The sequence below is a fragment of the Vespa velutina genome, chromosome 16, assembly GCF_912470025.1.
Source record: "Vespa velutina chromosome 16, iVesVel2.1, whole genome shotgun sequence".
NCBI lineage: Eukaryota > Metazoa > Arthropoda > Insecta > Hymenoptera > Vespidae > Vespa > Vespa velutina.
Genome location: NC_062203.1, coordinates 4824861 through 4839113, shown reverse-complemented (window position 1 = coordinate 4839113; position 14253 = coordinate 4824861). Strand labels below are relative to the sequence as shown.

At 35.4% G+C, this 14253-nt stretch overlaps 3 protein-coding genes across 13 annotated transcripts in view; 2 read left to right on the top strand and 1 right to left on the bottom strand.

Moving 5' to 3' along the window:
* Positions 1-705: 705 nt before the first annotated feature.
* Positions 706-4730, top strand: LOC124954961 (two pore potassium channel protein sup-9). 2 transcript variants are annotated; one of them, XM_047508671.1, is made up of 6 exons: positions 706-932; positions 1134-1172; positions 1255-1410; positions 1576-1919; positions 2010-2128; positions 2209-4730. In XM_047508671.1, exons 1-6 carry the CDS (start codon positions 920-922, stop codon positions 2474-2476), a joined length of 939 nt encoding a protein of 312 aa, XP_047364627.1. In that variant the 5' UTR covers positions 706-919; the 3' UTR covers positions 2477-4730. The 2 variants fall into 2 exon arrangements, with proteins under 2 accessions (XP_047364627.1, XP_047364625.1); XM_047508669.1 differs by having other exon boundaries at positions 706-1172.
* Positions 4731-4898: 168 nt separating this feature from the next.
* Positions 4899-7279, top strand: LOC124954963 (potassium/sodium hyperpolarization-activated cyclic nucleotide-gated channel 1-like). Of its 2 annotated transcripts, XM_047508673.1 has the most exons (7): positions 4899-5134; positions 5214-5435; positions 5502-5814; positions 5897-6089; positions 6143-6334; positions 6441-6664; positions 6718-7279. In XM_047508673.1, the coding sequence occupies exons 1-7, from the start codon at positions 4899-4901 to the stop codon at positions 7015-7017; spliced, it is 1680 nt and encodes a 559-aa protein (XP_047364629.1). In that variant the 3' UTR covers positions 7018-7279. The 2 variants fall into 2 exon arrangements, 1 of the variants encoding a protein (XP_047364629.1); XR_007102721.1 differs by lacking the exons at positions 4899-5134; positions 5214-5435; positions 5502-5814; positions 6718-7279 and having other exon boundaries at positions 5816-6089; positions 6163-6558.
* Positions 7280-8446: 1167 nt separating this feature from the next.
* LOC124954959 (papilin) overlaps positions 8447-14253 on the bottom strand; it is a 53555-nt gene continuing 47748 nt past the window's right edge. For 6 of the 9 annotated variants that reach the window (XM_047508665.1, XM_047508661.1, XM_047508660.1 and 3 more), the window contains 9 exons: positions 13999-14211; positions 13714-13881; positions 12984-13226; positions 12576-12904; positions 12344-12494; positions 11545-12063; positions 11052-11207; positions 10836-10949; positions 8447-10726 (listed from right to left, as the gene is read on the bottom strand). In XM_047508665.1, the coding sequence (XP_047364621.1) occupies positions 10539-10726; positions 10836-10949; positions 11052-11207; positions 11545-12063; positions 12344-12494; positions 12576-12904; positions 12984-13226; positions 13714-13881; positions 13999-14211 (2081 nt within the window). In that variant the 3' untranslated portion in view covers positions 8447-10538. Of the gene's footprint in view, positions 10727-10835; positions 10950-11051; positions 11208-11544; positions 12064-12343; positions 12495-12575; positions 12905-12983; positions 13243-13713; positions 13882-13998; positions 14212-14253 lie in introns of those variants that run through there. The other 3 variants (XM_047508667.1, XM_047508663.1, XM_047508668.1) reach the window with 3 other exon arrangements.

Sequence of the window (14253 nt, the reverse complement as noted above, 5' to 3'; positions counted from 1 at the left end):
CTTATTATTAATTAAATAAAATCTCATTTAACTTTGTATATATATAGGTAAATAATAATTTATTTTTAGTGCTGAAAGTTGGACTGTTTGATAAATTAAAAGTTAAATTATTAAAATGTGTAACTTTTGTAGTACCTCTGGCGTCATCTAGCGAACGATCTAAAAGTGTCACCGTTCGCGCTCTTCGTTAAACGTTTCAAATTTATCCTCCGAAGTAACGATATTGATAATATTTTTGACGAGTAATACTTCGTCGTTATTAATTGTAAATCTATTCTATTTTGTATTTTAATGAAGTTTGTTAATCTTGAAAGATAAGCGAATCCTCGATCCTGTAATATATATATATATATACACAAGTACAGATCGGATCAATTAAAATTTGTACAATTGGTGCACCAAACGAATGTCTACGATAAAATATGATTATATATCGATTAATAGTTTAATCGGTTTAATTTTGGAGCGATAAAATAAGGTAATTGATCGTCGGTAAGGAATTCATGTCAGTCCTCTAAATTATCTTCCATATAGTTATCTTGTAATCTAGTGGCTGATTTTTGACCGACGTTGACTACTGCGGGGCAGTCGCCTTTACAGTGCAAACCGTTACCACTGGCTACCTATATCTTTGGAGAGATCACTAGATGTTTCGCGTTTCTATGGAGTAAGGTATCTATATACTTGCGCTTGGGTCCGATCAATACTTCATGAGTTTCGTCCGGCTGGGAAACACATTGTGGCTTGTGCGTTCGCGTACGAGTGCACGCACACGAGTTTCGACTTTTCAAATATGCCAAATAAATAGAATTGTGCTGAAAGAATAATTGCCGAAATGGCAACTAGTGATCGTATAGTTCCTCTTATTCTTCCCAATGAGGTGTGATGATCGAACGTCGAGTGCTTTTCAATAGGCAATATGCGTTCCCTTGGTGAGTGATTAGAAATATCCAGATAAACCGAAAGAGTTATTCTTTTTAAAGATACTCCAAGATTTATCATATTTCCGGATCGTCGCCATCGTTTCGTCGATCGATTAATAAAGATGAAGAGACAGAACGTGAGGACTCTGTCGCTGGTAGTGTGTACATTTATTTACCTTTTGATCGGTGCTGCGGTGTTTGACGCATTAGAATCGGATACTGAAAGAAAACGCCGAGAATTTCTATCGGGTAGGTGAACGATTTAACGTTTAACATTTTTTTCTTGATTTATCACGGGCACACGATTTGACACGTGAAATCATCGTCTTAGATATACGTCGTAACATGATGAGAAAGTATAACATCACCGAGGAGGATTATCGTATGGTGGAGATTGTAATAATCGAAAATAAGCCTCACAAAGCGGGTCCTCAATGGAAATTCGCTGGTGCCTTCTACTTTGCTACGGTTGTTCTCGCTATGATTGGTAAACAATATGATTATATGTCTTTATTCATCGTTTGGTCGCATTTGGCATATATATATATATATATGTGTGTGTGTGTGTGTGTGTGTGTGTGTGTGTGTATGTGCGTGTGTGTGCTTATGCCTATATTTGTATATCGATTATTCGGTTGATTTACTTTTCAAGGCTATGGACACTCCACTCCCGTCACTATAGGCGGCAAGGCCTTTTGCATGGCGTACGCTATGGTGGGCATTCCTCTTGGCCTGGTAATGTTTCAGAGCATCGGCGAACGTCTCAATAAATTTGCCTCCGTCGTTATCAAACGAGCAAAGATTTACATGAGATGTCAAAAGGTCGACGCCACGGAGATGAATCTAATGCTGGCGACCGGATTGTTATCCAGTATAATTATTACCACCGGCGCTGCAGTATTTTCACGTTATGAGGGTTGGAGCTACTTCGATAGCTTCTATTATTGTTTCGTGACGTTAACCACCATAGGTTTTGGGGATTACGTTGCTCTGCAGGTAGATTACTTCCGAGAAATCCTTTAAATGATAAATCTTCCAAGCGTAAACAAACAGGCAAAACGTTTCTCCTTTCTTTTTGTTTTTCAGAACGATCAAGCACTTTCAAACAAGCCAGGATACGTTGCCTTAAGTCTCGTCTTCATATTATTCGGTCTGGCAGTGGTTGCCGCCAGCATAAATCTCCTCGTTCTTCGTTTCATGACAATGTAAAAAATAATTGATCGTTTATCATTTCAAGAGAAAAAAAGCAAATCTCTCTCTCTCTTTTTTTTCTCTCTTTATTCAGGAATACCGGCGATACCCGTCGCGAAGACAACGAATTTCAATTGGCGTCCGATCACGTTTTGAACTTGGACGACGAGGTAGTTGCTGTGAACGGGAAACTTTTGTCCAGTCACGTGCCAATAGTTCACGATACGGACGACTGCGTTAGCGTTTGCTCCTGCACGTGTCTTGGACCGGCCAATTCCGAATTGTTGGATTCTACGGGATATCAAGGTTACAGGCCACCTTCAACCACGGCGAGCTTTCGCGTTAAGCGCGCATCCGTCTGATGGAAGGAGTTCCGTCGTCGTAGTCTACGTCGTCGACTTTCCAAGGCCGACAGCAGGGAACTCCTCGGTATCGATGTTTGAAAGCGAAGGAAGAATCGACGAGAGAAAAATAAACAACTAATAAAATAAGCAACGAGTATAGAACACTGCCAAAGGACAGATATATTCAACGATAATCACGGGAGAGGGTGATCCGAAATAAAGGAATCGTAAGACTCGTTAGATAAAGGAAATCCTTTATGCGCCCTATTTAAAAAATAAATATCGTTGTATAGTTATACAGAGAAGCGCCAGATTCGGCTTACTTCGTGAACTTTCTTGAGTGAACTAATGAGTAACGTGTTGGTAATGTAATATTCGACGTCTATTAACGTTCAATGATAATAGAGATCTGTTTCACGTGTACGATTCTATTTAATGAATGTTACGTGTACATTACCGGACCGGAGATCGTATTTTTTCTATGTGATTTGTAATTAAACACTATAATAAATTTAAGTATTACAGTAAGACTGAAGAACGATACGAAATTGTTAAATCGAAAGGAAAATAAAGTTAAAAATTGGTGGCTGTTAATAGCATGCGAGGGATCTCCATTCTCTATAGAATACTTTTTAACTGTTCGTAGCAACGTAAGCTACGTACGTTGTCTAAAACGTCTACGTAAACAATTATTAGAGTTTATATCGTTCTGACATGATCTATCACATATACGTTATAGAACGGTTAACGTTTAAAAAATATCTCTTTAGATATATTTTTAGATTACGAAGATTCGTGGAGGCATGCACTTATGAATATACTTATGCTATGCGCGCGTATACGTGTTTGTATAACATATTAATGAAATCGATCGTATTATAGCGATATTAATAGAGGACGTGGATAGGAAAAGAATACTTTTCCCCTGTAAAATGGTCTTGGTTTTGAGTTTTTACGACTATTCATTGCCGAGATATCGCTTTCGAAAGATTCCCCCCCCCCATTCATAATTCATTAACTAACGTGCACGATGTAGAGGTAGTAGTAAAAGGCCGTTTATGTTGACAGCTGACTCTTGTAATATCGCGCGTAAATTTCAAGAATTTATTTAGGTCACTGGGCCGACATGCCCATTTTAGACCAAAATTATATAGATCAATGATGAATCGGCGTAAGCACCTTTTAAATGGGGAATATCTTTTGGAACTATCTAAGACTAAGGTCGTAGAGACATCAAACGAATACCGTTTTAAAGGGCAATTTTTTTTTATACACTATTTTCTCGTCATATTGTTATTACGAACAATTCCTTATAAACAATTTGTTACTAACAATTTTTATAAACAATTTTTTTGTCTCTTTCTTTTGCTACATCGTGATAATGATCATTGAACGATACTTCGTTTGAAGCAATTTTTCATTAACAATTTGCATGAAAAATTTGTTATATAAATAATTTATTACATAAATAATTTCGCAGAACAGATCTTTTTTTTCTTTTTCACTATTTCCTTTGTAACATAGGATAACGATGATTTAACGATGCGGTTGAAGCGATTTGCTATTAACAAAAAGCCATTTGTTATAAAACAATTTTCATAAAAAATTTTTCGAAGCGGATCTCTTTCTATTTCTTTTTTCGCGCTTGTAATGACCATTTTTTTTTTTTAGGAAAACAGTTTTTCAATCACAACAATTTGCATAAACAATTTATAATTAATAATTTTGATAAATAATATTTTTATTCCCTCCTTCGTAAGGCAAATATTGATAACTATCATTTTTGCGTTGTGATTAAAATAATTTGTTATAAACAATTTGTTAGAAATAACATATCGTTATAAAGGATTTCTTTAAAATTAAACAAGCATGCTCCGTGCAGTTTTATTTATCTTATAGGATGAGTAAAAAAAAGTATGGAAAGTTGAAAATGGAAAACGAATTTTTTTCTAGAAAAGGAGCTGAGATCCTTTTGTTGTACTATTAATGGCCATCGATCTACACAACGGATATAACGCGACCAGTCGGTGCAAAGTTAAGTCGGTAAAAGTATTGTTAATAAAATGAATGCCTGAAAGTATAAAGAAAATTTATAATGATGTCGCCGTTTCGTTAATAATTCTATAATGATCACTCGACGCGCTTCACGGCAGTTTTAAACGTCCACGTAGAGTGCTACGTATATGCGTATATTTTTTAAATATGGTTCAACATGTAACAATAAATAATGATACCTGACGTAATCTCATGAGATTGGTCGTTTTACACAAGACACGCTGTATACGAATTTACGTTTTTTAATCAATTGAAAGTCGATAGATCGAAATACTTCTGATGTTTTCGATAACCTCCTTGAACATAATAATCCTTGAAACGTGTAATCTCCTTTTCTTAGTGATATTCCTTTGCGATAGAATAAAGAAACCTTAAACATTTAACGATGTCCGACGTCCAAGAAGGGCAAGTTCACGTTTGCGAATTGCTAAGGTCATTGAACGATTGGGGAAAAATCGCCAATTGGTGGGAATGCAAGCAATGGTCCCAATGGTTAAATATCGATAGACGCACACCAAAATGTATGCAATACATGGACAATACGTCGGCAGTAAATGCTGAAAGAAAAAAATACATTCGTCTTAAATATCGTTGGATCATACATCCATTTAGTTATGCCAAGTAAAACTTTTTAGACTTTCTAGAAAAATTAATCCACCTTTTTGGCTCGACTCACATCTGCGAATGTTTTTTATTTTAGATTTTTATGGGAAACTTTAATGATAGTCATTTATGGAATAGCCTTTTTTACAATACCTTTTATGATATCATTTGTTATTATGGACTATGAGGTACTACGTTTGGACAAAGTTAATATATTTATTTATACAATATGCTGGTTGGACATAATTGTCACTTGCATCACCGGTTATTATGATAAGAAAAATATGCGCGTAGAATTGAGACCATTGAAAATAATCAAGTACGATTTAACATGAGTTTATAGTAAACACTGTTCGTGCATTTATTTATCTAATTATTATTTTAGAAAATATTCAAAGGGATATCTTCTGGTGGATATACTTTCTTCCTTGCCGTACGATCATATCACTTTATCCTGGCGAAAATTGCCAGGGAATGATTCTTTTCACGCGATCACGTTGATAAATATCTTACCTTTGTTAAAACTGACACGCTATCCAACCCTAAATGATTATATTTATCAATATTTCCTGATGGAACACTCTTATTACCAATTGATATCTACACTTATGTTAGGATTTTACTTGATTATATGGTTCTCCTGCCTGTGTTATCTCTTGCCGGTATTGACGTTACATTTTTACAACATTCCATTAACGGTAAGTAACTAAAATTGACTTGCGAACTTTGATCAGCATGAATCGATTTTTTTTTCTCTCTTTCTCTTTCTCTCTTCCCAAGGAATGTGATGACTGTTGGATGATAGGGATAGAAAAAGAAAGTTTGGTTGTTAGATTTCAGCATGCTCTTTTTATAGTATTGGAAAATCTTTTAGCGAGCGGCTACGGTGTCTTCCCTCCGAAAGCCGATATTCACGTCATATTAAATACCGTACTGATGATATTGGGCAGATTCGTCGAGTGTTACATCATAAGTGAGTTTCAATCGTATATATCCATCAGTTTATACATTCTTTTTTAACCTCAGTTATGTTTCTACACATAAAGGAAAACAGCAAAGCAGCGGAAAATAAGTATAATGAAGTAATTAATCAGATAGGAGCATACGCGAGACAAAAACAATTGTCGTTGCAAATGAAAAATCGGATTTTGGAGTACTACGATCATCGCTTTAAGAATAGTTTTTTTCGTGAAAAAAATATTCTAAACAATCTTTCAGGTTATTAAAGAAACGTTTTTTTCCATTGTAATCTTTTGCTATACCATTTATATAGATTAGTCCAAGTGTCGAGTTACGTCTATTGATTATAATGAGATATTTTTAGAACGATTACGAGATGAAATTGCTATGCATTCTTGTCGACGATTGGTCGAAAATGTGAAACTCTTTAAAAATATACCTCAGGACGTTTTAAAGTCTATCGTTAAAAGTTTGAAATTTGAGTTGTACTTGCAAAATGACATTATTATAAGGGCCGGCACACTGGGGAATTGTATGTTTTTTTTGTCCGCTGGAACTATCGCCATTTTGACGGCAACTGGACAAGAGGTAAAAACGTCTATGATTCTATTTAATGGTCAACCTGTTAAAACTAAATTTAGATATGCCGTCTGAATGATGGCGCTCATTTTGGAGAAATAGCACTTTTAGCGCCTGATCAGAAACGAGTCGCGTCTGTGATTGCTGTAGAAGTTTGCGAAGTTTATCGTCTTGATAGAAAGGACTTTCGAAAATGCATTGCCGTTTACTCTGAATTATTTTCCATGATCGAACGTATAGCTATTGAAAGAATAGAGAGGACTATGGTAACAGAGGAACATCATAAAAGATTTATAATGCATTCAAACCTTATGCACGATGCCGCAAAAAAGAAGGCAAGAAAAAAATCGAAGAAACAATGAATTATCAGTCTGTCAATACAATACTCTTTTATATTGTATCAACAGATATACAATAATAAAATAAAGTTAAAGCTTCTTTCAATTGCGCGGCAGTGTTTGCCTTCGTTTTTTCTCGTTCGAAAAATAAGAAAGAAGATTATTCGTATTTTCGTAAAACTAATGTATGTGTATTTAAGGATATTAAAAACTATTATCATTATCATTATTATTATTATTATTATTATCATCATCATTATCATTATCATTATTATTATTATTATTATTATTATTATTATTATTATTATTATTATTATTATTATTATTATTATTATTATTATTATTATTATTATTATATTGTATCATATTGTATTGTATTATATTATACTATATTATGTTATATTATTGTCCACATAATGTTTGTAATAGTCACATTGGTTGTCTACTCTTTATTATTTTTCTTCTCTTCTTTTTTTCTTTCTTAAAATCAGGATATTAATCATCAGCTAAAATTATCTTTCACTTTATAATCATTATCATTAAACAGCGTTACACGTGACAATAGTATTCCGAGTAAAATTAACTTTTTGGCAAATATTTCCTATCAAATAACCATAAGCTTTTTTGTATTTTATTGAAATCCGTAGCGTCGATCGTGATGGGATTTTTTTTATTGCCAATGCCTCAGGATTGCATTATAAATAAGAGAATAATCTTCGTTTTTTCTTTTATTAAGAAGAATAGAAAGAATAAATTTACTTATATCCGAACAGAGAGAGAGAGAGAGAGAGAGAGAGAGAGAGAGAGAGAGAGAGAGAGAGAGAGAGAGAGAGAGAGAGAGAGAGAGACAGAGAGAGAGACAGAGACAGAGAGAGAGAGTTTCTCGGATGAGAATACATACATGCAAGCGCATACGCATGTATGCGCTTGTGTTTATTTACGTATGCGATGATGATGATGATAACGATCCATCAAATATATATACATATATATATATATATATATATATATATATATATATATATATATATATATATGTATATATATATTTATTCGTCTTATGGTTAATAAATGCGAGGAATGTTCCAGATTATTATCGTAACCACAATAAGTTGTTTCTAATGCAGAAATTAATAATACACGTAACATCACGATCATTCCCTTCGGATTTAATAATAAACACAAGAGGATTAAGTCCGTCAAAGATCTATATAAAAGATTTATAATCCGAGAGTAAGAGTTATGTACATTTATGCGTAACAATGCTATTAAAAGAGTGAGTATGATATGAATTTTACACGCTCGACGATACGTAAATAACACGATAATATCATAAATTACTTACGTTAAAAGACGAACTAATAACTGTACGCGTTAACGTCTTACCATTATCCTTTCACATACTTATTTTATCCATTTACGTTTTATCCTTTGTATTATTTTTCTTATCGACAAAGTTTGATCTCTTTGCAATTATTATTTTACCGATTATACAACCTCTTTTAGTTCGAACTAACTCTTTCGACTCTATTGGATATAAGAAAATCTTCTAACAACGTTCGCTAACAATTTTTGGATTAATAAAAATGCGCGCACTCGTTTTGGTCGTATCTAGAATGATATGGAGAGAAGAGTATTCGATGATAAACGAATTATCGTCTTTAATTCATCGTTTAATATATCGTAACGCAATATATCGTATCCACTACGTTTTGTCGCTGCAACATACCACATAATATATATTTACATAACGATACACGCATATAAATTATATACCCTAATACTCTCTTTCCTGGATATTCTCTCTTTTTCTTATTGTTTCATTTTTTTTTTATTTGTTCATTTCTTTTTCTTTCATCTCTTTTGTTATTTTTTTTCTTTTTCTTTTTTTTTTTTTTTTTTTTTTTTTTTTTTTTTTTTCTTCCTCTAAAGACATCTAATAAGGCACTCTTCTTTGACCGTAACCAAATGACGACGAAAATCGATTAATGATCGTTCGATCTTCTAAAATCGTACGTGCGAAACGTCAATTCCGAGTATGTTAAAATTACTTGTTTTAATTAACTTATGGTTTAACAGCGTATATAAATGTTCTTGGTATGTTTCGGTGGTCGCTCGTCGATACTCTAACGCGCTTTAATGCTCTCGGGAATGAGAATGACATCGTTATTACGCGATTTCTAATACAATAAATAGCCAAGAAGGAACGAATATAAATGCAATATCGTTATTCGTCTCTCTGCGAGAGACATTTGTGACTGATCGATTGACTGATTGATTGATTTATTTTAAATTTCTTAAGAGATAATACGCAAACGCGTACGACTTAGGTAGGTTCAAAGATGCAACATATTGTAATTCTATTCTTCTCTGATTCTATTCGTTTACAATGTGGAAAAAAATCTCTTCCAAAGTCATGCGAAAAATGTAGCATCCTTGTTTTACTCATTCGACCGGTCCACGTTATGGCAACATTTGTGTCTTCGTTACAAATAAGTAATAACAATATAATAGATTATAAACGATATATTGTATAATCAACTATTTATATTGTACAACATAACGCTCGTAATATGCATCATACAACTAGATTCCTACAAGATTTTGTTGATACAGCGAAGTCATGCCACTGTTATCATTTTTATATTTTCACAGATAAATTGTTCCTTCCCTTCTTGATTTTCTCTGTCACGACGTACGTCTAGCGAAACTTTAACGTTCAAGTGTATTCGTCGTTTATATCAAAATTAAAATAAAATAAGGAAAACTATGAAAAATTCATTATCAATGATTTTATAACGTTACAACGGCTGTTCGCGTGGATATGTTGCCGCGGTAATATCCTAAAATAAAAATCTAAGAATATTTGCAAACAATCTTGCAAGGAGATATTACGCTATGACGTACATACATACAGCTACTATAGACTATATAGTTAATCGCAAAGGTTTCACCGAATGCCTTTTTTCAAAACTCGAAGTATCAAATCCGCTTACGTCGAACTCTGTCGGACTAGTATTCAGTGTCAGACCGTATATACATGGATGAGAAAGTTGAAAGGAAGAAAAGGATGGACAGACGGGTGGATGGATAGAAGGAGAGAGGGAGGGAGAGAAATAGGGGGATGGGGAAAGAAACGGAAGAGAGAATTGAAGATTGGACGAGAAGATCGACGAATGATTTTTCTTGAGTACACACGTATCTTCGCACCATTTAAGTTCTTCCAATCATTTTTCCAGTAAATATATGTATATATCTGTGTGTGTGTGTTTTTTTTTTTGTATACATATATAGATATATATATGTATGTATGTATGTATATATGTATGTATATATGTATATATTATATATCTATGTATAGACGTTCTAAGGCTTTGGCAGTGAATTAATGCCGATTTGCATAGCGTACGCGATACGCGAAGGTGCTCGTGTTATAATCATACCTTTCTCATTTCTTACTTTCGCCAGTGAATGTTCATATCAAGAAAGATTACGATCGTCGTCCATCGTCTCGAATGAATATGATATTAATCTCGAGAATCATCTTAGAATATCATTCTTTTTCTTCTCAAGTTGTCAAGGTGCGGTCCTCTTGATGGCAATTGACCATCCTCCGTGCAAGACCGACAACAGAATTTGGCGTAATACTTGTGCCTGCAATAACGCGCCATCACGATCAGATCGCACTTCGCGAAGAAGCTATTGTCTTGACAATTGGGATGAATAAATATGCCTGTAAGGAAGAAAAAAAAAATATGCTTTCCGTTCTTTTATGACTGTTCTCATTCTGCAAAATAAAATATACAAAGTGTGATAGTTTTCACATTTGTTTTTTGTCTTACCAGCTACGACTATATCTACGCTGTCAGAATCAGATGTGTATTCGTTCGTTGCCTCGCATCGATAACGGCCCGAGTCGTCTTTGTTCGCATCTGCGATTATAAGCCTGTTTGCTTCTACGATGAAAAAATTATATTGGTATTGCGTTATCGATACTCGTCAAGCATGTATATAGGTAAAAATATGCAATTACTTCACCTATCTTCGACCTTTCTTACCGGATATTTTCACTCGATTGTTCGTTTGAATGAGATTATCGTCTTTGTACCAAAGTACTCGTGGTATTGGATAGCCGTCAATGGTACAACCAATGCTGATGTCGCTACCTTCAGGAAATTGAGCTTGACCTACCGATACGGTTACGTTCACCGGTACTGCGTCCGAGAAAAATATGGTTATTACAATCGATAATATGAGAGTTATGAATTAAATCGAATAAAAAATAATAGTAATCGAATTGAAAGAAAATTGCGCTATGCGTCGTATAAAATAATAGAATACAGTACCTCGTTCGTGATTGGCCATCAAACAAAATACCTTCTAAATAATAATTAAATAAGCGATTAGCAAACAGTTAGGCGCATGCATCACATGTTTCATGCATCACACGAGCAGTGCGTGAAAAAGAAAAAATTTGTGTATAAAAGCAAAGGAGCTAAAATGAAAAGGATAAAATGAAAAAAGAAAGATCGAGAAATAAGGAGGCCTCACCTTTGAATTTAGAAATAACGGGAGTCGTTAGAGTCGTAGTTTCAATAGGCGTAACGCGAAGAATGTGAGGTCTTGTAGGCTGAACGGGTGCAAATGTGATATAATCAGGTGAATGCGTTCTAATGGGTCTGTAAGGATACTGAGGTTTTTCAGTGACCGGTCTCTTTGGAGGTAGGACTACGTATTTCATGTAGCTCTTATACTCCGGTTTGATATTGTAGATTGGACCTATCGTTTGCAAAGTGACAGACCAAGAAGCTGGTCTGTCGATGCCGTTGTAGGCCTGACAAGTATAAACACCAAGATTAGTCAGGGTCACCGAGCGTATTAATAGGGTGTAATCAGTGTCTTGCTCATAATTCTCCGAACTCAGTGGAAGCATGTTATCGCCACGCCACCAGGTGACGGATGGTCTCGGCCAACCCATAGCGTAACAACGAAGGAGGGACGGTGAATTCATTGTCACCGTCACGGTTGCGTTCTTTTCTCCAATGATGGCCGCGGAACGTTCGTTGGGTTCTACGATGTGCAATTAAAATAGCGTGCGTCATAGGGCGCTTAGAAGGTGAAAGGTAAAAGAATCGTTCAATATCGTAAGAAAGATCGAGCAGTTAATCGTAAAATTAATGCGTCGAGGATTATTGTTAGAACGCGCGTGAATCGTCCTTTCACTTCATTTTTAGTAACAATCCATTCCCCTTTCATAAAGATTCCATGCCTATCCTCCTCAAATAACTTTCAAATAAATTTAATATTTAACGATTATCGTTCTCACCTCGTCGGTTTGTTTTTCACTTACCCGTGACTTCCACTTGATACTCTATCCTAACTGGCGGACCTACGCTGTTATCGGCGGTACAAATGTAAATCCCTCTATCGATCGTGTATAAGTTTATGATCTGAAGAGACCCGTCGGCCAGTATACGACGCCTTTTCTCCGTAGTACCGATCTATCGAAAGTGGAAAGGATGGATCGATCGATCAATTATCGAGTCTCTTCTACTTATATCTCCGATCGAAAAACGACATACCAGCGTCGTGTCTTTCCTCCAAGTTACGATGGGAACCGGATAACCCGTAGCTACGCATTTCAAGGTAACGTAACTACCCTCTTCGCCGGTAACATGCGATTGTTCAGGTTGTTCTATTCTTACGGGTTCGCCACCGTACTGAGGTGTAACAGGTGGCGTTACGAAAAGCGACGGTGTTGTTATTGCTTGCTCTAATGCTGGCTCCAAACAAGACGTGCCACAACCATTGTCGCAACACTTCCATTCTCCTGTACAGTCAGCATCGGTTTCGCACTCGCGTTCGCACCTAGTGCTGTTCGATACGGTTGGACAACGTCCAGATTTGATAGCTGAAAGGAGAAATATATTGACGACATATATCTTCAATTAACAATCATCGATACGTTTCTCGATGGTCACTCTACTTACTCGATCTGCAAACGCCATTGTATTCGGTTCCATCTTTAGTACGGACCAAGGTAATCGAGCACTTTGTTCCTTCAGGACAGATTTGCGTTCTGCACGGATCAACGCAACGGCATCGTTCGCAGTCTTGATCGTCGACGTATGCTTCCTTGCCGTAAGGACAACGAATTAGATTGCATTCCTCCCGTGCCTCGATGCACGGATCTTTCGTGTCTTTTTCCGAACTTGTGTCGATTTCGTTGTCAGCTAGAACAAAGTCATACTTTTCGTCGGTTCTTCTTTCCTGGGTAACTTATGTCTATATATATATGTATATATAAAGAAGAAAAAGAAGAATAATCATAAACATGTGCGAATTTATTTACAGCAGTTTGTAAAAGATGAAACGAAAATAAGTAATAAGTAGGAATAAAATTTTAATTGGAGTTGATTGCTTGGTGGATCTGTGAAAAGGCAAGTGTACGAATTAATAATACATACAGCAAGTATATAACAAATATTTACATAATGTTTTTAAATAAACGTATTCTCTTACGACGATATTGTTACATTTTAAAGCCTTATTTATATAGTTCCAAAAAGAAATGCTTTTCAATCGATATTGCTATAAGGATGATTACTCCTGCGGGAAAAAGTTTTTCTCTATTTACGGTCACTAAGCCAAGAGAAAAGAAAATGGAAAAGCAAAAGTAAAAGCATAAATGGTATAACCTATATTTATATCATGACTTACTCCTAAGACAAGTGTTAATGCATGATTCGAAGGTTTTGAATCTGTTGCGATTTCCACCGCACCCGGTGTAAATAAATGCTCTGCAGGTTTGATATTCTTCGTCGAAGTAGAATCGTTTTGAGAAACCGGTATTGCATGATCCACTGTCAACTGGTTCTTTACAGATGGCTGATCGCAAGATTAGATGTAAATAAATAATCACGTAACAACGACGTAAGACCCTATCTTTGATCCGAATCGTCTGATTTTCACGATCCAACGAGAATTACACTTCTAAGAACTTACCTAAATGAGATAGAATGGTGTCGTTTCCAACGGGAGCAGGTTCCTCGAGATGAACGCAAAGTGACTCGCATTCCGAGATCGTACTGAATCTGTTTGCGTTACCATCGCAACCGCCATAAATGAATTGCCGACAAGCACGAATGTTTTGATCGTAAAAGTATTTGGAGAAGCGGGCTCTGCATGGACCCGGATCCACCGATAGATTGCATAAATCTGAAATTTGTAGGCATGCACGTTCTAAATTATGAAGAAAAT

Coding starts and splice junctions, on each gene's coding strand:
- LOC124954963 (XM_047508673.1), top strand. CDS start 4,899: ATGTCCGACGTCCAAGAAGGGCAAGTTCACGTTTGCGAATTGCTAAGG. Junction 5,436..5,501: donor AGACCATTGAAAATAATCAA/GTACGATTTAAC, acceptor TTATTATTTTAG/AAAATATTCAAAGGGATATC. Junction 5,815..5,896: donor TTTACAACATTCCATTAACG/GTAAGTAACTAA, acceptor TCTCTTCCCAAG/GAATGTGATGACTGTTGGAT.
- LOC124954961 (XM_047508669.1), top strand. CDS start 1,046: ATGAAGAGACAGAACGTGAGGACTCTGTCGCTGGTAGTGTGTACATTT. Junction 1,411..1,575: donor GGTTGTTCTCGCTATGATTG/GTAAACAATATG, acceptor TTACTTTTCAAG/GCTATGGACACTCCACTCCC. Junction 2,129..2,208: donor GTTCTTCGTTTCATGACAAT/GTAAAAAATAAT, acceptor CTCTTTATTCAG/GAATACCGGCGATACCCGTC.